A 23,570-nucleotide genomic window follows, 5' to 3' on the forward strand; every position below is an offset into this window, starting at 1 on the left:
AAACGCTCGGGGGAGCAATTAAATAGAAGTAAAAGTGATGAATCAAACACTGGCACTGTGCGAAAAGGAATTAGAGTGCTGGCGAAGCCATTAGTCGGAAATGGTTGGACAGTTGGACAAATGGTATGGGGTGTGCTAGTGAAACTGCAAGGATCTGCGGCAATTCCCCGAGGATAATCAAGTACATGGCATGCTCCCCCATAAATTCATTCTCTAAACCCTCAAGTGTCCCCTCAAAGTACTTTCCTGTTACCTTGAGACAAATAATAATAGGTATAAAAAGGAACACATCTCCCGATGACACTGATCTAAATAGGAAATGTGTCTGGGTATCACTCTATAGTTGCTTTCAATTATATTGCATAGCCTTTAAATGTAAGTTCAAGTCGCACGAGTGTCCTTTCGAATGCTCTGGGCTCCATTAGACGAGTCCTTTTTGTGCACGCCACCGAGCACATAGTTGTATTCCCGAAATCAAATGAAAACTCAAAAGCATTTCCGCATGGCAAACAAAGGATGTAATTCAGCCTTATTAGGATTCCCAGAGCGAATTTCTTAAATTCCAGCCATTCAGCAGTGCAAATCACATTCACATAACCCGACCCGTTGCATGCAAATTAAGTACAGTCTCCGAGTTTTGCCACTACACAAAGGACCCTCATTATGCACTTCCATGTTCTGCCCACCACTCCATTTTTATTTTTTTTTAAATATTTTTTCACGGCTCCTTTTAAATAGCAGACTTTTTTTTTTTTTGCTAGCTGCCACACACTTTAAGGCCATCAACAACAAAAAATTAAATACGGAAGGCAAAAAACTAAGCAATCGCAACAAGCGAAATGGAAGCTGCCAGCATTTTATCACATTGACACGCCACGCCCACTCTGCCCCCCTGAAAAGTGAGCAAAGTGGTAGAGGGGGGAGGGGAAGGGGGGCAAGGTGCAGAGCCACAGTGTTGCGGTTATGCCATAAAATGTTGCATTTTGCTTTCGGTTTGCCGAACGCCTGGGCCAGAATAACCCAGAATGCAGAATGCTGAATGTTGAATGCTTCGTGTTGCATATGTGCAACAACTTAACTGGCAACCGCTAGGTAACTCTTACTAGTGGTGCTACTGTTTCTACAACTGTTTCTACTGCACTGCGAGAAATGCTCAGCTTATGCGTGAAAAGAATAAGACTAAGCGTAGTAGCTAGTACCCTATAATTTTGCGAGTGCAACAGTGCCTTTGCAACTTAAGCTGGGGCAATTTGTTGCAAGTCAGTTGTGGGTGCCGGGGATTCCGAGTGAGCTCGTGGCTCCGTTTACACCTCTCCCCCGGACCCGGACACGTTAAATGCGCACAGCTGCCGGGATTACCAGGCGGAATTTGCAAATGTAAACGCAGCGAATTAGTCGCGCCCCGAACACAACGAACACACCGAACAGCCCTCGGAAAAAGGGAAAAAGGGAAAAACAAGAGCGGGCAGGAGCAACACCCTCACTTCGCCATTCAGCCATTCAGGACACAGGACTCACCCCCGGGGGGCAGGGGGAATAGTAAACATATGAAAATCACACACAAATAAATGTAATAAACAAAGCAGCATCTCATCTCACAACTCCGATGGAGGGATGGAGGGGGGGTGGAGTGGCTTTGGTCCAGTCATAAATGGTCAGGGGACACAAACAGCCGTAGCGATGCCCCTTGGCTTCCTGGTTTTTCCCCCGATTGCAGCCTGCCAAAAAATTAACAGATGTCTCGCATTAGATGCGCTTCACTCGACCCCAGAGACCCGCGAGCGGCGAGCCAATGAGGCGATTTAAGTCACAGTGGTTCACAGGTCATTAAAAAAACTCATTCCATGTCCAAAAAAAAAAGTAGAAGATTTACTTGAAAAAAAATTAAATGGAATAAAGAAAGTTTAGCATATTAAGAATATAGGCATACTAAATAAAAAAGATTTTATTGCGCAAAAGCTATTAAAAAGTTTCCCAACTTTATTTCAGTGTTAAGCATTGCTAAAAATAACATAATAATTATTATTAAATTAAAATGTGTGTACAAACAAATCAGTTGCGACCCACTGTGCGCTGCAAACATTGCGGGTTAACCATGGAATGGAATTGGAAGCAATTTTTAGGCAAACGGAATCGAGACAAATCGCCAACGAATAAAGCAAATCGGAATAAAGCATTTTGGGGCAAAGTGAAGTGAAGTGGGGGGGCAGGGGGCTCGCGAGATAAGCCACACGGCAGCAGGTAGAAAAATGTTTGTGTTTGCACTGCCATTTCCTTTTTCAATATTTACTCTTTCCGCTGGATACCATGAGTTAGTTTCCTCGGGAGGGCGTTCCTCAAGATATCCCTACATCTATTAACAATACAATATTTCAGCTGGCAAATATACCAATTTGTATACAATTTTCCGTGAGATTTGTAAAATGCGATTTACAGAATTGCATACCTATCATATTGTGCACTAAAGTTATAACTTTACTTTGCAATAGTTGAAACTCTATTAAATATTAAGTGAGTGGCATTACAATTTCGGTGTCGCAAGCAAATCTTTTTTCTAGTTATGCATATTGTTTGCCGCGTTCGTAAATCTTTGTGGATATTTGGAGCCGACTGATTCTCTCCAGTAGCCAAGTGGTCAGCTGGAGGAGATTGGAGGAGGTAAATGGGAGAGAGTGGCCCTAGACAGATGGTGGGGATTGGTGGGGAAATGTGGGACAGAAACATAGAGAAACAAGGACAGCCAGCGGCTGGAATTTCGCCCAGACATAAATATTTTTTATCACTTTCCGAGAGCGCTCCATCTTTCCAGCAACCCTTGTCTCTGTTGCCCCTGCCCACCCGCGCTCTTTATTTCGTTGCATTTGTAATGAAGTCCGGACTCGGGATTCCGGCGGAGACTAATTCAAATTTAAGCCATAGAAAATTAATTTTTTGGCTACCATCCTCCATCCTCCATCCATCCAGCCAAAAATGCTTCGCGGTGGTTGGAAACGCTGATGGAAAAGCACAGAAGTAGACGGACAACTTTCGGCTTATTCGGCTTATAGTAAGCTTCAATGCTTCAAGGTCGATTAAGGGCCGTTGGCCATGGGTTAAAGAGTTTACGGACATTTTCTGGCCGGCATCTAGGACGCTTTGTTTACGGAGATCCACCGACATTAGTGGAAAATCCCCAGACTACAGCACCAAACCACTTCAATCTAATTTAAATATTTAAAGCTCTCAATTGTAAGTTACAAAGATTGATGAAGTTCGCTACATTCGTTGTAGTAAATTCCTGGTTTTTATTGATGGGCAGTCCTGCTTTGCGATATTTTCTAAATGAGCGAGCTATTTCCTAGTTAGTAGCTAGTAAATTACAAATACCTAGTAATTCCTTTCATTTTCCTTCTTCAAGCTAATCCTTTCCGCTTAAGCTCGTTGGCCATTTCCAGCGGCAATTGTCATGGGATTTTCCCTTTTCTCTTTTTTCTTTTTTGCCATAAGCCATAAATTAGTGCCGACCGACGTTCCGTTGAGTCTTTAAGCTGACCTTCGACCCCATTCTCCATCAACTTTGCACCACCCACTTTTGTGCTGGACCACTCCCCCACTTGGTTGGCTTTTGATTAATTCTGGATGAGGACAACAACGTGGACGTCAATGGTCCACGGAAAAGTTAATCGTTAGTAATTTATGGCCCTCTAAGGAGGCGTATTATTGGGCGTGGCCGTAAAGGTAAGGCGATCTGAAAGTAGTGCTAATACCGAATGCTACATCGCATGGGATGATGATGATGATGGTCGATGGTTGCTGGCCAAAGCAGATAGAAATCCCGATATGTTTGGGCCACATTCTCCGTGCCAAACGGGATGGTATGTGTGGACAATCCAAGCGGACATTCCAAGTCTCGAATAAAATACGAAAAATGCAAGAGGAGAAGAATGTGGATGGCAATTTGGTGCCGTGGAGGCGATGACATCGATGGCGATTGCCAGTGCAAGGCTAAAGTGCTCAAGTGCAATGGGAAACTGGAGTGATGATGATGAAAGGATGAGCAGAGGGCACTGGCACAATCACAATCACAATCTCAATCACACAATGCTCGCAATTGAAAACGCCACTCGATGCGCCGTCCCCAACTTTCCAGCCATCCTCCGCGCTCCACATTCTCCTCCCGCAAATGCACTCAATTGCAATGTCCAATTCCAAGTCCAGTGTGAGTGACCATGAAAAGACCTCTGCTCTTGACCAAGGGCAGCTCCAAAGATCAATATCACTGGCAGTGAGGCGGCTGCACTGGAGGCGGTTTCAATGAAAGAATATGTGCTACTCAATCAATTCTTGCTTTATCATCGAGATCCCCATAAATTTGCTATTCAGAATGTATTGCATTTACACAAAAATAGCTTAATATGCATGTATGTTTTTTCTTCTACTACTAAAAAGTATATGTTTCAGATAACACTATCTTCTACACTTTGAAATGCCTATTCAAGTGTCCCAAAAATGTATGACTTGTGAGTAAGATAAGTTGTGAGTAAGATAAGTCGTTTAAAGTGCAGTGGTGGTATGTTGAAAAATATGCACAATAAAGAAATTTTAGATAGATATGGTAAATGTTTATAGATTTAGTTGTAAAACTTAAAATAAAGCTACGCTATTTAAAGCTGCAAACAAATTCTGTTTTTAAGTTTCTCAAATCAAATGCCCAACATAATCTTTTAAAATTGTTAGACCTTCAAAATTCGTATAATTCACAGCTGTAGAATCCGTTGGGATCCAGTTAGGTTGTAAGCATGTATATCTAGTAACAATATCTAAAAGGATTGGTACTCACTTTTGCACTCGTTGGCATCGTTGTCGGTGGCCCTGCCCCAGGGTCGGTCGAAGTAGAAGGGCTTGCAGCGTTCGCATTCCGGGCCGGCGGTGTTGTGCTTGCAGGCGCAGGTCATGGTCAGTTTGGCGCTCATCTGGGTGCTCCGGCCGCCGAAGTGGGTGGCCAGCGAGGGGGCGGAGGGCGTGTCCTCGTCCTGTCCATCATCTTGATCCGCAAGTGCCGTTCCCGATCCCGAACTGACGGTGGCCACACACTCGGAGGCGTGACCATTGCACTTGCAACGTCCGCCGACGGCGAAATCCGATACGGCGTAATGCTGCGAAATGGGCAATGTCACGGCTGAGGCGGCGGCAGCGGCGGCCGCGATGGAGGGGGCAGCTGTGCTAGGGGGCGTGGCCTTGCCAGGTGACGTCACCTTGGGTGACTGTTGTGGGGGCGTGGTGGCCGCCAGTTTGCTCTGGTAGTGTTTCTCATAGGCGCTACCCTTGTGCTTGCCCTGCCGCTTAACAATCGATTCACCATCGCTGGCATAGTCCAAATGCAGATGATCGTCATCCAGTTCCAAATGCTTTTTGGGCTCCTCGTACTCGTCGTAACCAGCATCGGCACTATCGTTGTCCTGCAAATTGTAGTCGTACTCATCCTGCTCGCCATCCAATTCCAGATCGGCATCATCATCCTCATCCTCCTCGCGACTGCCGCCCATTTCATCGCTAAAGGCGTTCGCATTCTTCACCTTCAGCAGTTGCGGTGGCAATTCCAGGCGATGGAATACCACACGTATATCCGTTGCTGTCACCCAATCCTGCAGGACCAGCGACGAGTCCAAATCATTCGCCGACGGACGACCCTCTAGCGTATTGAAGGCAAATCGCTGGGCAGCTCCGCCCGTATCATGTTGCGAATTAATGCATCTTGCCTCCTGCTCATTAAACTTGGAGATCTTTGCTCGATCTGGTCGTCCATAGAACTTCTGACACTGTGAGCTATAGAACTGGAAGGGTTGCCAGGTCTGCCCAAAATCCGAGCTCTTGAATATGGCCAGCGAATCGGGACGCGGCGAGCGGGGACAAAAGGACAACGATATATAGGTCAGCTCGTACTTCTTGCCCAGCGACAAGGTTAGGGTCACATTATCCGGCGGCGCACTGTCCGGATCGTGGGGCACATTCACGGCACCCGATCGCCAGCAGGTCACATTGCTGGGATTATTCAGATCGGTTAATGCCGCCGGACCATATCGCTGCTGTTCGCATGAACGACACTCGCCGGCATTACCATCGCGCAGCAGCTCGCAGTACCGCTCCGGCTGTTGGGCGCCACAAACGCTGGATGCCTGGACGGGATTTCCATAGGCGGCATTCACGAAACTGGGCAGACACTTGCGCGGCTTGCCCTCAAAGTAGCAGGGATCATTGGAGGATATGCCGGCGGCCAAGGATCCGATGGCCAGTGCCAGGATAACGGGCAGGAGCAGGCCCATCCTTGTCCCTGTCGCTCTGACCCTGAATTGGAAATGGGGGGGAGAACTATATAGTCGACGCTGATGGCGACTATCCCACACCCTATAAGCTTCTCGTATTCCCTACTTTTAATCAAAAGGTACCCTGACACAAAATCATTTTTTTAACTTTAGTTGGTTACTAACAAAACTCATAAAATCTTTCTCTATAGAATTTTACAAAGTATAAATTTAAATTAATTATAATAATTCTGCGACTACTTTATTTACAAAACAAATAAACAAAAAATATCAACACTTAATTTCTTGAACTACTTGAACTATTCATAAATATGATAAAACTCGGACAGCTATCTGCTATTTAGCTATTTAGTTTTCACTTTAATAGATTATAATCTTTAATTGTGGATTGGGAATATTTGAAGCTCATGGGATCGCAGCGGCAATTACGTACATTGGCTCGAATGCGAAATACCTCGTACTCTTTCTCTCTGGCACTGTTTTCTTCAATTGTTTCTCCGAGGATTATATGTATATATTGCTGTCCCGGTCACACACTCGCGAGGATCGTTTCGCGTCGGGGTCACCAAACAAACAAACAACAAAAACAAGACGCGGCGACGTCACTCGCGGCGTCACTGAGTCTGCCGCAACTGCATGCAACAGCTGCCAATTCTTAGTCTCTCAGTTTTGCTTTCAGCCTATCCGATTCGATTCGATTCAATGCGATGCGATGCACTACGATGATACGATACGATACTCTTGATTCTTCTGAAAAAAGTAGGGGAATTCTTCAATTCCAATGCCGATTCTCCGGGCTGCGTTGCCACTCGGTCAACGGCCAGCGTGTTTCTGTTCGCCGCAGCGACGTCCTCGCGCCAGTTGCCCCCAAAAAAAGGTCCTGCGAAGTCTCGTTTCCTCTCGTTTCGTTTCGTTGCGTTTCGTTCCGATTCGTTTCGATTCTCTCGTCCTGGCGCACTGAATATTCAAAGGAGGCTGGTGCTCCTTCCTTGTCGCACCACTCCCACACTCTCGTTCGCTATCTCGCTCACACTCGCACTCTCAAACAACAGAGTGTAACTGAAAAAAAAAAACAACAACAACGAAGGGCCGACGCGCACTTCGGTTGAATTCGATTTCGTACCGCCTCGAAATCGCCTCGGAATCGCTTTGAAATCGCTCGCTTGCGCCGCTCAATGTTGTTCACCTGGCAAACGCTCGGTCGAAACTGTTTGCGTTTGCTTTGCTTTGCTATGCATTTGGTTTGCCGGAGAGAGAGCAACATTTGATGATGCTGCTTGGCAACATTTGTGCTGCCGCAACATTGATGCAGCCTGAATGTCACCAAATTTATGATGCTGGAAATTCTCGAAAGAGAAATACTTTCGACTGGAATTCGAACTAATGTATTTTTATCTTATTATTAATACCAAACTAATTAAGGGGCTTTAGGCTGTTAAAATATTAAATATATAAGAAGCTAGTTCATTAAGATTAATATGTTTAACGGATAACTTTATTTACTTTTATGTACAATACAATGCATTTGCAATTGTTTCTGGGTCCAATGTTGCTGGATGCTCATGTTGCTGGATGCTGTTCGTGTTGCTGGAAGCAGCCTGCAACATTTGTAGCTGGCTCTCTCTCATCATGTTGCCTTCGATTTTCAATGTGTTGATAAGGGACTCAATAAATATGTCAAAAATATGAGATCTATGAACTCTCAATCTGCTAGGAAGGCAGCTTTATCTATCATTTAAATTATTTAATGTTCTTATGTGCCATATATATACGTTTTAATTAATATTCTATTAATGCGATTATTTCTCATTGGAAGTTTAACTAAATGTAACTACTTTACTAACTCTCCTTTTGAGACATTACATTTAAGTCAATATAATACCTAAATTTTTCCCTACTTTCCCTTTTTTAAAAATATTTTGCAAACGAAATCTTCCGGAACATAAACCTACCTTACTCGATTTCAGGTCGCACCTTCCTCACAATAAAGACCCCGATCCCAAAACTTCCGCTGTCATGAATCCGTTTCAAAAATCCACTCATTCACAAATGCTAATCGCAGACGGCGGAGATACACATCTGTATTTATACGTACGCACATATATATATGTACATGAGTGCATGTGGGAATAAGAGTCAACTTCAGATGGCGAAGACCCAGCGACGCCTGCGCAACCGCTTCTTTCTTTATTTCTTGGACCTCTTCTTCCTGCAAAAGCGATGCTTAATGCTCGCAGCTTGCCCAGTGGCATGCCCCAGGCAGCGAGTTTTAAGAAGAAAAAAAAAGGGAACGTGCCGGTAGAAATCTTCACCGGTTCCCAAAAGACAGGGCTTCCGTTCGAATGGTCTGGGGCTTCACCCCCTCCCGAAAACACTGAGCAAATCTGCACGACTTCATTGAAGTTAAAGTTGAAGTTGAAGAGTGCCAAACTATTGCGGCAATCATATAATTTATATGGAACTAAAAGCATATTTACTTTATGGATAAAACTTACCAGAATACTGGTATGATTTCAAAAGGTTAACATTAATATTACCCTTAATTTCTGTGTGTGCACTTCCTTTCTGGTTTTGATTTATTGTTTTTGACATATTTCTCGTTCGTCGTTTTTTGGGCTCCTATTTCTTTGGACGGATTTCTTCACGAGGACGGGAATGCCAGGCTTGAGTTTTGAGTCTGAATTTGGGTCTGCGTTTCAAGTGGATTCGGAGCTGAAAATCGTTGTTCGTAATGTTTTATTTATAACGGATTTGTTTCTGCCACCACTTTTGGCTTTCCGTCGTCATTGTTTGTAAATATTTATGCCAAGCCCCGCACATGTGTGTGTCCCTTTCTCAAGACTCAAAGACTCCTCCTCCATTTTTTTTTTTTGCTCTTCTTCGACCTGCTGCTTGTTTTCCCTTTGCCCCGTTTTTGATTTGGGTCCATTTCGCTAATTCCGAAGGCCGGCCTTAATGGAATTTAAATTTCATTTGATTCCTTGCCTAGGAAACCGCAGCGAAATATGGCTGGCTTTTCCCCATTGCGGAAAACTTTCGGTCGTTTTCTCTACGCCCGGAGCTCTGGCAGCCAGAAATTTGAACCGCAACTCCAGCTTGGGACTTATGCACTCAGAAATATTTAAAGTCATGTTGAACTTTTGTTTGTATTATAGATTAATATGTTAACCTTTAGAAAATACGAGAAACTTAGATAAAATAGTATCTATCTCTACACTGTAACTAAATTGGAATTAAGTATCTAATTTTATTAAAAAAAATTGTGTTAATCCACAAATTATGCCTAATTTTCTCGCCGTGCACCGAAAAGTGCGGAACGTGTAATTATGACGCCGCCTCGCACTTGGCCAAATGCAAAATGCAAATGGTCAGCACCTGATCATTACGATCATTATAGAGCTGACTGACTGAGTTGCTCCAGATGAGGCCACTGATGGTCATGATGATGATGATGACGGCGATGAGGCCCCTGGTCAACGCCTTTCTTTTAGGGGCGTGGCACTGGCGCGTACGCCTTGCCAAATTTGTCCCACGATCGCGATATTTTCCGGTAACTTGAAACATTTTTCCACTTTAGTAGTGAGCAATAAAGTGAGAAAATGAAAAGAGAAATGTGCGAAAATAACAAGGCTTTCAGTTAATAAATGTTATTTAAAAGAAAACCTTTAAATGAAGATTAGTTTTCCTTCTTTTCAATATTTAATATTAATTTATATTAGTTCTATAAAATATAGTTTGCTGTTTAACTATCATACACCGACCGCAGTTAACACAGTACAACAATGTAAATTTGTTTACCATTTGTATGATATTTTCAATTAATTTTCCAAAAAGGGCTCGGCTTACAGCCTCAAAAATGTTTGCTGGAATATTTGTTATTTCTGGTTTTCCTGTTGTTGCGGTTGCTTCTATGTTTTTCTAATGAGCCTTTCGGGTGCCCGTACTTCCACCTCTTTTCCAGCATTCGTATTTCCGTTTCCATTCCTTTTTTTTTTTCATTTAAATGATTTATTTATTTTTGCTCATTGCCCTTCGCAAGCTTTTGGCCTGTCCGCCGCAACACACATCCCTTAGACCCAGGATTGACGGCTACACTGAACAAAAGTTTTGTTACATGTTTTAACTTATATATTTATTGCCTTCAGAATTGTGTTTATTTATCACTAACAGCTTATGGCTTCCTTGTAGATTTCCCATTGTCAAATGAAAAACCATGTCTTAGACCATTAACCACAAGTCTTTCTTGATACAAATATAAAGTGAAAATATATTCTTGAATTTCTTGCTGTGTGCTCAGACGCTCCCTTACATTTTCTTGGCCCCACATTGTTGTGGTTTGCCGGAGCTTCTCTGGCTGCTGGTGTTTTGGCTGTAATTGTTGCTGGGAAATTGCTTCTGGCATTTGATTTGTACATCATTTTTAACGAAGCATAAAGTTTTCTATATAAGCGATGTTTCGGTTCACAAGAACAGGACATGGCAGGTCAGACACAGAAACACATCCTTGTTTGCTAGAGCTCTTCACTCTGACTGCTACCCCCCGCCCAAGAATCAAGTTAATGAACAAAAAACGTGGCATGCAGATGTATGTATGTGGCAATGATATTATTATTATTATTATTATTATTTTTGCCTACGCTTTACCAAAAAATGATTTGCACTTTTCACTGCACTGCCTGTCCTCTGTTCCTGACACAATATTTAATAGGCATTTTCGTGCGCTGGAAACATTAAATCAACCAATTAGAAAATTACAATGCCAGAGTGTACAAATTGTGGAAGCAATTGTAAAAGGGAAAATACAATGATAATTTGATACTTGCAATTTAATTTAATTTGGTATATTGGTTTTCTTGTTATTGCTCACCTATTTTAACAGGAGACCACTTAGGCTTTAATAGTATAATAAATCTATAGCAAAATGAATAATAACGAAATGTGACTATTTAGTATTTTAAACCATTAAAGGAAAGTAAAATGTTATATTAAATTTCTATTATTTCTTTATAACTCTCCATTATAGATGGCTTGACATTACATATCTGTTCTTCTACATTTCCAAATGTCTTTAAACCATTTAGTTCCCATCGATCCAGCCAATTGCACGCGGTTTTGAAACCAAACGAACCGAAGACGAAGGCGTACAAATTTCAGCGGAAGAATTACACAGATCTTGCGTTTATCTGGGGTTGGGATCCCCAGTTCGTTGGCATCGAGGCATGCCGCCCAGAGGTTTCCGTTCTGCATCTTACCACTCAAGTAGCGCCGACCAAGGCGATGCTGCACTGCACATTGCATCCCATCTCAAGTGCACCTTCCCATCGCCATCACCATCAGCACCAGCATCACCATCCCCATCACCAATCATCATCAGCACCATCAGCATTCTCATCTTCCCCGACTTCGACGTCGTCGTCGTCGTCGTCTTTATCGATGGGAGACTATCGGAAAATCACGTAATGGGCACGTAGGCCAAATATTTACTTAAGCCCAAGTCGTGAGGGGAGGGTCCGGGTTCGAAGCACAGGGGCCACATTAATGCTGTGGTGGCGAACCAATTGACTTCACAAGAGAGCTGTAGCTGTAGCTGTTAGCTGGAGGAGGAGCTGGACCTGAACCTGGACCAGGAACTGGAGATGGAGTTGGAGATGGAGATGGAATTGGAGATGCGGAGAGGGGACTGGGATCGGGATGGGAGGCGTGAATGAGTAGCCGGCGTACACAATGCCTTTGCCCAGCAATTGTTTGCCTTAATTGCCCACATTTACTGCAGCATCAGGGGTATCAGTTAAAAAAATATTAATTAACTTTGGTTAATAATTACTCAAAGTATGGTAAAAATGTATGTAATTGTATTTGTATTGTACTTTCTAGGTAATGCTTTCATCAATGTATTGTTACTTATTAATTTTCAAAATAGTTATACATCTGTTTCTTGGAAACAAAACTTATAGAATATCTTAATAGAATATCTGGGTCAACTATATAGTATATGTGTAGAGTATGTTAGAATTACTTTCATAATAATATGCATTACAACCAGCCATTTTTATGCTAGCACACAGCTCGTTGTTCAAATTAAAGTATTTCTCAGTAAACCAACTTTAGGAGACACCTTCGTTGCAAGGAATATTCAAATGCGGAAAGTTTTCCTTTGACTCTGTTTTATTTTACTGTAAGTGGCACTGCAAGTGCAACTTCAAGTTCAACAGTGAACAGTGACTTTCAGAGGGGCGGGGTGCAAGCAATGTGGATGGGTCTGAGATCCCCGACTTGAGTTGACTTTGCATTTCGGGGTACTAATGGAGGGTGTGAGGATACGGGTACGGGTACGGGTATTCCTTTGAGGACCACCCGCAGCAAGCGAATTGCGAACAATTCCATTGATTAGGAGAGTACATACATCAAATTGACGGAGCAGATCCAGGACTACCCAACGAGTATCCTCTAGAGGAAATTACCAGCATACACTGCAAACGCAAAGTCCAAACGAAATACAACTTTTCCAACCCTCAAGTGTGGCGAATATCAAAGTCAAAGAATTGTGAAGTGGCAGCACACAAAACGGTAAAGAATTCGAAAAACAACTGGAATCAGAGAGATCGCTATAGTAGAGTTTCTCGACTATTGGATACCCGTTACTCAGCAAACATCCAACCTTCTTTTTGGCCTATTCATAGAAAATAAATTCAAAGACGGACTAATCGACTCGGTTATTGATACTGATCAAGAATATATATACTTTATATGCTTCCTTCTGCCTGTTACATACCTTTCAACGAATCCAGTATACCCTCTTATTCTACGAGTAATGGGTATAACAACTGCAAAAATGTGGGCCAGACGAGTGAAGGTGGCAAGTATTTTGCACTAAAAGCGAAACTACTTAGCATTTGCCATCGAATTCAGACTCCAAATGCGGAGTTGCCCAGGCGGAAACGGAAACAGCAAAAGAAACAGAGGCGGAAGGAGCGGAAAAGCGGAAGGGAAAGGGAAAGCGAAAGCCCAGACCAAGAATTGAGGTCAAGAGACAAAATAGGCTTACTGACATGTGTATGTATGTGTGTGCGACTTTCTCCGTCTGAAATCAAATACATGTGTGTGTGTGTGTGTTTAGCCACCCTCTGCGGGAATTTAATGGTCAAATCCCTTGACTTTCGCCTGCCCAGAAAGTCATTTCTCAATGTTCTTTAACCTTTGCGCTTCATACTGCTGATTTCCACACCTCATACTTCAAGGCGATTCAAGGGGATCTTGTGTTCAGGAAAATAATGCAAAATTAATTCTCAATAAATACATAAATAAGTTTAAATATCAAATGGTTCAAAGGCATATGTTAATTTAAGACAACTGTAGAAATAAAACAAATCGACTTTATTAAGATTCTTTTAGAACTTCTATTAACTGTCAAAAATTGAAAGTAGTGGGTATGCTGCAGTCGAATGACATTATCGTTGACTTTTTGCATGTATATATATATATTTTTTTGAAGTGCCCAATTGATGTTGGCTGCGCTTACGCTTAATTAACTCGTTTGATGCCGTTCAAATCCGTATGGAGATGCCCATTTGTTTGACCGCCTTTTAGCCCCTGGCTTTGACTTAGCATTTGGATTTGGTTTTCGGTGTTCGGTTTTCGTTTTTTTGTGAACTTGATAAACCGATAGAATTTGTTGTTTGATTTATACGCGGCCAGTGGGTGAGCTGGGGAAAATGGGGTATTAATTATGGAAAGTGCTCCATTCATTCCCCGAAAACACGCTCCGGGACATGTTTAATGAACAGTTTACTGTGAAATTGTCAAGAAAATGCGTGTTTAAGCCAGATTAAATGCAGCACGCCACTGATTTATGGCCCATGTTGCGCCCCACTTCACACTCGAATTCGTTGCGCTGGCATTGTTGTTTACTCCAATTATTTATGGGTCAACGTATCATCTTAAACAAGTCAAGAGAGCAAGTCAGCGCCGAAACAAAAGGCCCCACAAATAGGCCCATATCAAATTTCCTGATGCACTATTGCAGCAACATGTTGTTAAGTTTGGCTGCCATGAATATGGCCAACGAGCTGGCAGGCAGGATGGGAGTATTGTGGCTTAAATTCGAATTGACGCTGGATGGAATGGGGTATTGGGTATTGGGTATGGGGTAAATGGGTAATGGGGATTCCAGGTGGGCGTCAGTATCGAAAAAGTAATTAAAGGCCAGCGAGACAGCGAGTACGAGAACGAGAACGAGAACGACAACGATGAGAACGGCGACGATACTAAATGCTGATGCCAGCCGCAGTTAAAACCTGCCCCCGCCCACCTGCCACGCCCACCGAAAGTCCTGTCAAGTGCAATACGTGACACGTGCAGTTGCCAAAACAAAAATGCCGGACCAGCAATAATGTGCCGAATGGCAATGGTTTGCATAAAGCATGAGCGACCATTAAATACACTAACCTTTTCTTCTGGAATATCCATGTAATCAGAATATTTATCTCGATATTTTCTCCAAAAAGTTTATGGATACGGCCATATACTAAGTTGATTTTTCTACTTTGTCTGTTTTTGTTCCAGCTTTTTTTAAATAATTGAAGTTCCCAGTTTCAAAGTACAATAGAAATTCCTGCCTCACGGTAATTATACAGTCAGTTCCGGACTTATCACACAGCTAATGCACTCGCAAGTTGCACATGTCGTTGGGGGATGCCGCAAAAAGAGCAACAATAGCTTCATGCATACGTATGTACGTAGATACCACATGAGGCAGATACAAAACGCATCCGTTTTGTGCGCTATAATCGACAATTATCAGCGACATGAGCAAACCAATTGTTCAGTGCCGCGTGTCCGCAGTCAGATATCCTTCGTCCTTCGTCCTGCGTCCTGTGCGCTTTGTGCAACGGACTTCTGGATTCCTCGATTCCTGGCATCCTGTTTTACGTGCCGGAAAATGGCGATAGGCTCGCGGCCAGGACTCCATTTAACCCGCCAACTAGTTCATTTGTGTGTGTAATTGTTTGCCGGCGACACTGATTACGATGCCTAAAAACACTAGTTAACAAAATATCAGCGATTTATGATCAACTATTTTCGTCATCGGTAAAAATTACATGTCTGCACTAAGTGTATAATTTTATGGCAAATATGAATTGTGCAGTAAAATGAAAGCAAGCATTTTTCATCTTGTGTTGTGTAAAGCGATGAGCATGATTATTCCTTACATCATATTTTGTTGACTAGTGAATATGGCCAAATGCCACGCCTCTTACACACTTACATACGAGTAGTAAACATAAGTCGCCATTTTTGGACACTGTTAAATTTATTAAATTCATCTTAACACTCCTTACAGCTAAGCAAAAAAAGGAAATCATAATAATAACAAATGGAAGTAAGGTACAATAATTACAACGAAAACGAAAATACATTTCGAAACTTATGGCTAAATAAAAAAAAATAATAATATTTGTAATTGTACACATTGTTTAGGTGAATAGGAATAGAAACAGGTTAAGGTTCGAGAATAAAGGGGAAATTTAGACGAGTGTAAAGCTCTTCGTCAGGAATTTCAATTTTAATTAAATCAATAATATTTATCGATTCGATTTACTCAATACAGAAATCCCGAAAAAGAGAGTTCTCATCTTTTCCCGACTATTCCAACGCCCGATCTTCAAGTTCCTCAACGGAATGTGAGTATGTACATGAGGATGGGATAATACTTGGATCCCCTTCTCATCTCGCCAACATCATCAACAATCCCGATCCTTGACCTTCTCCTCCTGGACGAACCCATGGTTCTCGATGCCCCGTTCGATTGATTGTGTATTGTTTGTGATTGATGGTGTCGCTGTATGATCGGCGTGCTCCAAGGACTCGTGTATCACATTGGCAATGATGCCGTTCATCTGACCCTTGGCCTCGCTGGCCAGGACCAAGGCTTCGATGGCATTGATATTGCCATTGGGATCCTTCACGGAGGCACTCTCCGCATCCGAGGTGGCCAGTTTTCGCCGTTGGCGAACCTGGAATCGGTACATCCATCTGAGGAAAAGATCACAGTGCTATTACTTAAACTTCCCGAGTAACACATACGCTTGGACTTACAGGAATATGAAGACGGAGAACAGGGTAAGCCCGCCGCCGAGCAGAAAGAAGGCACCTGGCAGCACTCTCAAAGTGGCTGCATACAAGGTGGTGTACATGGGTGCAAATACCATGGGCATTAGGGCCTCGGCCACTCCAAACAGCGAGTTCACCTTGCCCAGCTCGTCCTTGGACACCAATTTGGTGGCTATCGAACGCATTGCTATGAAAGCCGTGCCATTGAAGATCTCCACCAGTCCGCCCAGGTACATATGCCACGGCAAAGTGGCAAAGGCGTAGACAAAGGACGACAGGATCTTCGAGGTGCTGGACAATACGCCGACCAGTGCATCATCGATGTTCAGCTTGTGGGAGAGAATACCCACGCAGAAAATCACACCGATGAGACCAGTAAACATGGCATAAGTCGAAAAGAAACTGAACTCCACCTCCGACCAATTGAAACGGAATCGGGTGAATAGATACGTCACTGCCATTTCGCCGTGCAGTGGACCAATGATGACCATCACCACGATCATCAGCAGGATGACGCGTTTGCGGCGCTGATTCTCGCCCTTCTTGAAGGCCACCCGGAATGTCTGCACCACGTGCTCCTTGTCAAAGAAGTCGGCCAGCAGGCTCTTCTGCTCGGCACTTTTCTCCGGCCGGGATTGTGGCTCCTCCAGGAAGAAAAAGCCGTAGACAAAGGCTATCACGTAGAAGGCGGCCGAGATCGAGAATACGCCATAGAATCCAATTTGCCTGTAAGTAAGTTAATACAATATTGATATTATGTCATCTAATATAAATTAGAAATATATTCTAACTCACTTGAGCAGGACTCCACTGAAGGCCATGCCGATGGGCACACCCACCGAGAAGCAAACATTGAGAATGCCGATCCTCAGCGTGCGATCCTCCTCCGTGGTTATGTCCGCTATATAGCTAAAGACGCCCATCAACATGGTGAACCAGCCGCCGCTGAGGGATGGGAAGATAGCCTCCGTGAGGGCGGCCGCCTCCATGGGCGCCTGCTCGAAGTAGACGCACAACATCAGGCCGACGACGCCCAGGAACTCGCCCACCACCGGGATGAGGATGCAGGGCTTCCGCCGGCGATGGCGATCGCTCCAGGAACCCCAGAAGAGGATCAGCAGGCAGGGAAACAGGGACTGGATCACCGTCTTCCAGGCGGCCATTCGCGCCACCATTTGCTGCACTGTTTCCTCCTCCCTAGAAAAAGCAACAAATTAGTATTAAATCTTAACATTAAAGTAGATTAAATGCATTTAATTTTAAAAATATTTAAATATTGATTTTTTATACAATTTTGTGTCGTCATTATTAAAGAAAGATAGAAATTCTGGTTAATTGCAAATCTGAAGTGGAGCCCAAAAGCAAACACCAAAGAAAAGTATTTCCTCTCAGAGCAAAATTAAAGACTGCATATCTCTGGGCACATTGCAAAAAATTTGTTAATTATTAAAGATATATATAAGGTCATGACCTACAGTGTGTAGTTGGCAGTTTGGCGGCGGGTGAGGGCATCGCACACCTCATCCCCGTAGGCCATGTTCACACGACAGGCCTTCTCCAGGTTAAGATTCTGGGTGGCCAGATTGGAGAGCACGCTGGGCATGATGTAGGCGGCCAGGATCGGTTCCACGGTGACATTGTTGGCCACCAGGCGGATCTTCTCGCGCCACGATCGTTTCACGGGCGGGCTCGTTGTGGCATTGTCCTTTTCCTTGGCCATCGGCTTGTCCACACCAGTGGTGGTGGTGGTGGTGGTCTGTGTCGTCGTCGCCGTCGCCGGAGGAGGTGGCTCATGGTTCACCGTGTACTTGGCGAATTTGGGATCGCCCAGGCTGCCGTCCTTGGGTGACATCCTGCTGGCGGGATTAAATTAGACTGCAAGTCAAAAAAAAAATACAATAAATATAGAATAATACAGAATAAAGATTTGATTAGACCGTTATATTTTAGAGTACTAAGCTTATAATTATTTTATAGTACTGAAAGTGAGAGATAAATATACCCAATTGCATTTAGTAACATGCAATGCAAATTTTCATTATAAACAATTATAGCCACGGAAGTTACTGAACTCATTTGTGGGATTCACAGGCTCTTCAGATTTTAACTGTTTGCAACTACTTACATAACTTGGGAAAATATATTTCGATAAAATAAATAAATGGAAGTGAAACCCTTTACACACACTTTCGAACACGTGGATAGATAATTATTTCTAAAGGTTCTTATACTTCGTTATAAATTTTTATTATAGCACAGTCTGTATTTCTTTTCTTAAGCATGCCAAAGTTAATAAAGGCGAATAACCCATTTAATGCTTAATTTAACCTTTTTGTTTTTAAAGAGTTATTTGGTATTGCTTCCCCTTGAAGATAAATTTGCTGTTGTTATCTAAAACGAATGGCCATAAACACAAAATTGATAAATTTAATGATAGGTCCATTACCAAGTTTATTTGCACCGCCAATCTTGTATATGGTTTTATGATCACAATTGGTGTCTTTCAAAAATTTAAAATCTTCTCATTTAAAAATGTAATTACTTGGCTTATCCGTTGGAATTTCACCTTGGACTTTTTGATTAAGTAAATTATTTGACTTGAATGAAATGACGAGTGTTGTGAATACAATTCTCTGACTTCATATTCAGTTAACTTAAATGCTTTTCATTTCGCCCCGTTTTCCGTGTCAGCGTTTTTGGATTGACTAATGCCTTTCGTGGAGTCAAAGTCAAGCAAAGTAGGGCGTTAACATGCGATTTTTGAAGGCTGTGTGTGTGTTATCATAAATGAGGGGTATCTGTTATCGGACCCCCTGCTCTTTATTTTGTTCTTGTGGGACTCCCATTCTGATTTCACAGCATCCGCTTGTAGGTCGCTAATGAAGCACATTGGTAGAAAAGCCCAGAATATCAACAGTAAAACATCATTCTGCGTGTCATGCCAATTCAATTGCAAAGTGTAATTAGTGGAACTCTGATCTGTACGAATGGAGTCCCCGGGTCTGCAACATTATCTTGAGATATTTGATTTGGAAATCCCAGACAACAACGACGACGACAGCGTTTTCATTTTTCACTTGGCATTTTTTGTTTTCTCTGTTGCGTTGTAGCTTTTAATTGTTTTGCTTAGTGCATTTGTTTTTGTTCGCTAAAAGTGTTTACACAATTGTTGCCACATTTTGGCTTAAAGCATATGGTATACCTATCTATATGTCATTTCAACTTCACGTGCCAGCGCATTAACCTTATCGCAGTGAATGTTACAAGAACCCGCCAAGATTATGGCTAAACACACATATGCACTGTATGTAGACAGACACATACTTGGGCTCGTAAATCAACGATGGGTATTTAAAACAATTAAACGAAAATACATAAAGTCTAGCTCAAGATTGTGGAGATCAACAAGTGCCTAAACTAACAGAACAGCGGCATTCGTGTATTTAACTAAAATTTCTAAATTGCAGCTTAGGTCACAAGAAATTATTCTGAGAACAGCTGAAGCGTTCATAAATTATAACATTGCTTGAAATTAATAAATGAAAATTAACAAAATATTTATTTGCCAAAACAAATATAGCCAATTCTATTTGCCAGCTTATGTAGACAGTAAAAACCCCATTTCAAGCGCTTTAGTTGAATCGTCGCGACGAATTAAAATTACCCAAAATTAGGCAAAAAGCTAATTGACCTTGACAGGTGATCACACACACACCCACACACACACCTAAAACACAACACACACACCCAAACATCTTGGTCATAAAGTGCACCACTGACCGTTTTAATCTCCAACTTCCGTCAGGCGATGACGCAGTCTAAAAACAAAAAAACAAAACCAAATGGCACATAGAAAACTATTGCGAACGAAGTCCACACTTAGATTCAGATATCTAAAGTACACTGCAGCTTCGAGTCAATGATCGGGTGCCATAAACAAATTCGCGATGAATAGTAGTAGCCACTGAGTAATTGCATTCGTTGACGGTTGCCCGTTTTCTCTGTAGTTCATTGTCTCCGTCTATTGTTATGATAAAAATGACCGAAAACTCAGTTAACCCAAATCGATTTGGCCAAACAAATCTTTATTTTCATTTTTTTTTTCACAAATAGTTTACATTTTGTAGTGACATAAATCATTTAAAATGATTAATATTTAGCACTACTTTGTAGTTCTAACATCGTATTTAGTATGCCCAATTGTTCAGCCACGCCAAGTTCACTAATTCACTTTAAATGCCTTAGCTTCAACGACTCTACATCTTAAATCTTAACTTATGGCTCATAAATCATGAAGAAGTGTCATTGGAAAGCTCTTGACATTGTCAGATCTCGAGCTTCCACATTTGCTGAGCTGCACTTTCTGAAGTCTCTGTAACTTCTGTAATTTCTGTACTTTCTACGCTAATCCAATGCCATTTATTTCAGACATGCGTTGAACCCAAATACAATTTTGAGGGCGCGGAGCAGGAAGAAGCGGTACTGAGGTCATTTCGGGCCGGCGATCGGTCACGTCAACAATTTGGCCACCAATTCGCCGACTTTGGCAGTGGGTGTATCCACGTATGCATACGAAATAGCCAAATCGATGGTTTTGGGAGAGGTGCAACTTCAGGAAGCTTTCGTATAGATGACCATATGCAAGTAAACACTGGGAATAAAGCATGGCAATACAAGGTCACCAGATTCAGCAGTAAACAAATTTGAGGTAATAATTTGTAATTGGTATTATTAATTTGTGTGATGAAATCAAAAAGTTAATGTAACAATGACAAGTAAGAACCGTTTGCGGAAAACTTCGCACTACTTATTTTATTAGTTGGTAAAATCATGGTGAATATTAAAGTCAATTAATCAATTATTAAGATACTTAATATTACCTACATATGCAGTAAAAACAGGTGATATTTTCACCTATCTATGTGGATTGTAATTTCCACTCTTCCCACGTTGAAAATCACGATGAAAAAAGCAAAATGACAGAGGAATTACAACGATTATTGGCAAATATTTGGCGAGTGCCCCAAATGAGCCATTGTGCTATTATTTAATTTTGTAATCTCTGTCTGAGTTTTATTTTTTTTTTGGCCAACTTGGCTTTGCTCATTTCCGGCTGGTTAACAAAACTTTTCACACAAGCGAATCGAACAAGCGATGGCGCTCCAAATTACCCATTTACGTTATTAATTGCATGTCTATGACAGATACAATTAGATATTAGAAATACGAGTGTGGCATCACAGATACGCCACGCCACACGGATACGGATACAAAGATACGAAGATAGATACTGCGGCTACGGAGTCTGCCCGTGACACAATAAACAAAGTTCTGCCTTAGTCGGGGGCACTAAATTGGAAATAATTAAATACAATTAGCTGGCAAAAAAAAAGAAAAGAAAAACTTTTCTTCTCGGATTTATTTATGCACAATTCAATGGTAAAATTAGCCGCCGCTAAAATATTTAGACACACGAACGCAGGCTGGGATCAAATCCATTATGCACAGTAAACAATTTCAAATTCTCCATTCATTATGTTACTTTTTAATACATATTCAACATGTTTAATCACATATAGAAGCGAATAAAAACATACTTTGTGAACCTGTTTGCAATTCGCGGAAGTTCCGGACCAAAAAAAAACACAGAAACAAACTAGCAAAACACAAATTGATTAAAAAACATGAAGTCGACTATCAGGTACCCATTACTTACAGTCTAATCTAAGGGCATATTTTAAGAATGTATTTATTTTCTGATGGGACATATGTTGTAATCAACAATTGAAATACGGGGCTTGTAGAATAATATATTTTTTGCTCGAATACCGAACTTACGGGTACGTATCTCTATTCGTCAGCGATCAAAATAATGATAAACGTACCACTAATTTGGGCAATCAAACAATAGCGAAAAACACGGATCTCATTTTGCACTAGAGAGAGAAAATCGCCACAGAAAATGTAGAAACAACCAAATTTAGAATAAATGAAATACCATTTGAGTCGATTTATTCAGGCCATAATTATAATTAATTGGGCTTGACAAATGGCTTGGGATGGTACGAGATTGCCACCGAAATCTGGATTAAAGAAAGGGTTGTCAAAATTTGTCATTTATTTTTAAAACAATATATAATAGAAATTTGCGGAATTTTCAACCAGATAGAAGTGAATAATACAGTGGCACTCAAACTTTAAGACCTTATCATTAAATGTGAAATGCTAGGAATGAAAAGTATTTGGAAAATCCTTAGACTTTTGTTCAATATAAGGCAAATTCAGAATATAATTAGTTATTGAATAGGTATTTTAATTAATATGTATTTACCTTTGCGGTTCGTATCTTTACTTTCTTTTAGGCAAATTACAACTGGAAACTATACGTTTTTCATATTTTTGACAACCCTACGTGAAAGGGACGTGGACAGCATAACGATGGTCAAACAAGCGGATTTGATTTAATTTACATGTCGTTAATAAAATTAGTAAAAAAGCAAGATACACACACACTCACACACAAGCACACGCACACACAATTGGGGAATACACACTTACAGAGATATAGGTACAGATACAGATACAGATATATGTATGCACATGGATGCTGTAAGCAATTGGCGGAGCAACGGCAAACGATATACGTGTACACTTGCGGAAATCCCCATCACCGATTTTCCCTTTCATCCGATTATTCAGTTTTAATTCTCTGCAGCTTTATTACCTGAGACTCGCTAATGCACTGCTCCTCCAATCGAATTGTTTGTTTGTTTGTTTTTTAATCGGCGTTTGTTTCTGTTTGCTCGCAATCATTTACATTGACACACGGCTGCAAATGCAGTTGGGATCGCTTTTCGAATCGGCAATCGGTATTCGAATGGGTTTTGAATTGAAACTACAGCGGCTGCTGGTTGACAAACAAAAAACCAAAAAAAAAAAAATACAACAAGGAGGAAAAACGCTGCCTTCTGTGTTTACTTTTATATTTTTTTGTTTAATTTTGTATTTGTGTAATATTTATTCAGACGCCACTTTCGTGCTTAAAAAGTTTGTAGTAAATGCAGCTTGTGCTTGCTGTATCTAAACCATCGGCGTTGAGCTGAACTCGGCGACTAAAATTTTTCGTATTGAATTTGATGAGTTCCGCTGGGCAGCCGC

The 23,570-nt window shown here is 41.7% G+C and overlaps 2 protein-coding genes across 3 annotated transcripts in view; both read right to left on the reverse strand.

Moving 5' to 3' along the window:
* LOC6524738 (netrin-B) overlaps positions 1-7,498 on the reverse strand; it is a 60,562-nt gene extending 53,064 nt beyond the window's left edge. The window contains exons 1-2 of one of the 2 annotated variants that reach the window (XM_002100546.4): positions 6,736-7,498; positions 4,820-6,324 (exon numbers count right to left, since the gene is read on the reverse strand). In XM_002100546.4, coding sequence (XP_002100582.2) covers positions 4,820-6,324; positions 6,736-6,737 — 1,507 coding nt within the window. In that variant the 5' untranslated portion in view covers positions 6,738-7,498. Of the gene's footprint in view, positions 1-4,819; positions 6,338-6,735 lie in introns of those variants that run through there. The other variant, XM_039377311.1, reaches the window with a different exon arrangement.
* Positions 7,499-15,593: 8,095 nt separating this feature from the next.
* Positions 15,594-23,520, reverse strand: LOC6524742 (solute carrier family 46 member 3). The gene is made up of 5 exons (XM_002100550.4): positions 23,137-23,520; positions 17,888-18,287; positions 17,208-17,609; positions 16,398-17,138; positions 15,594-16,334 (listed from the first exon to the last, which is right to left on the reverse strand). The coding sequence occupies exons 2-5, from the start codon at positions 18,262-18,264 to the stop codon at positions 16,043-16,045; spliced, it is 1,812 nt and encodes a 603-aa protein (XP_002100586.1). The 5' UTR covers positions 18,265-18,287; positions 23,137-23,520; the 3' UTR covers positions 15,594-16,042.
* Between the last annotated feature and the right edge of the window lie 50 nt (positions 23,521-23,570).

Source organism: Drosophila yakuba, chromosome X (genome assembly GCF_016746365.2).
Source record: "Drosophila yakuba strain Tai18E2 chromosome X, Prin_Dyak_Tai18E2_2.1, whole genome shotgun sequence".
In the NCBI taxonomy this organism is placed as follows: Eukaryota; Metazoa; Arthropoda; class Insecta; order Diptera; family Drosophilidae; genus Drosophila; species Drosophila yakuba.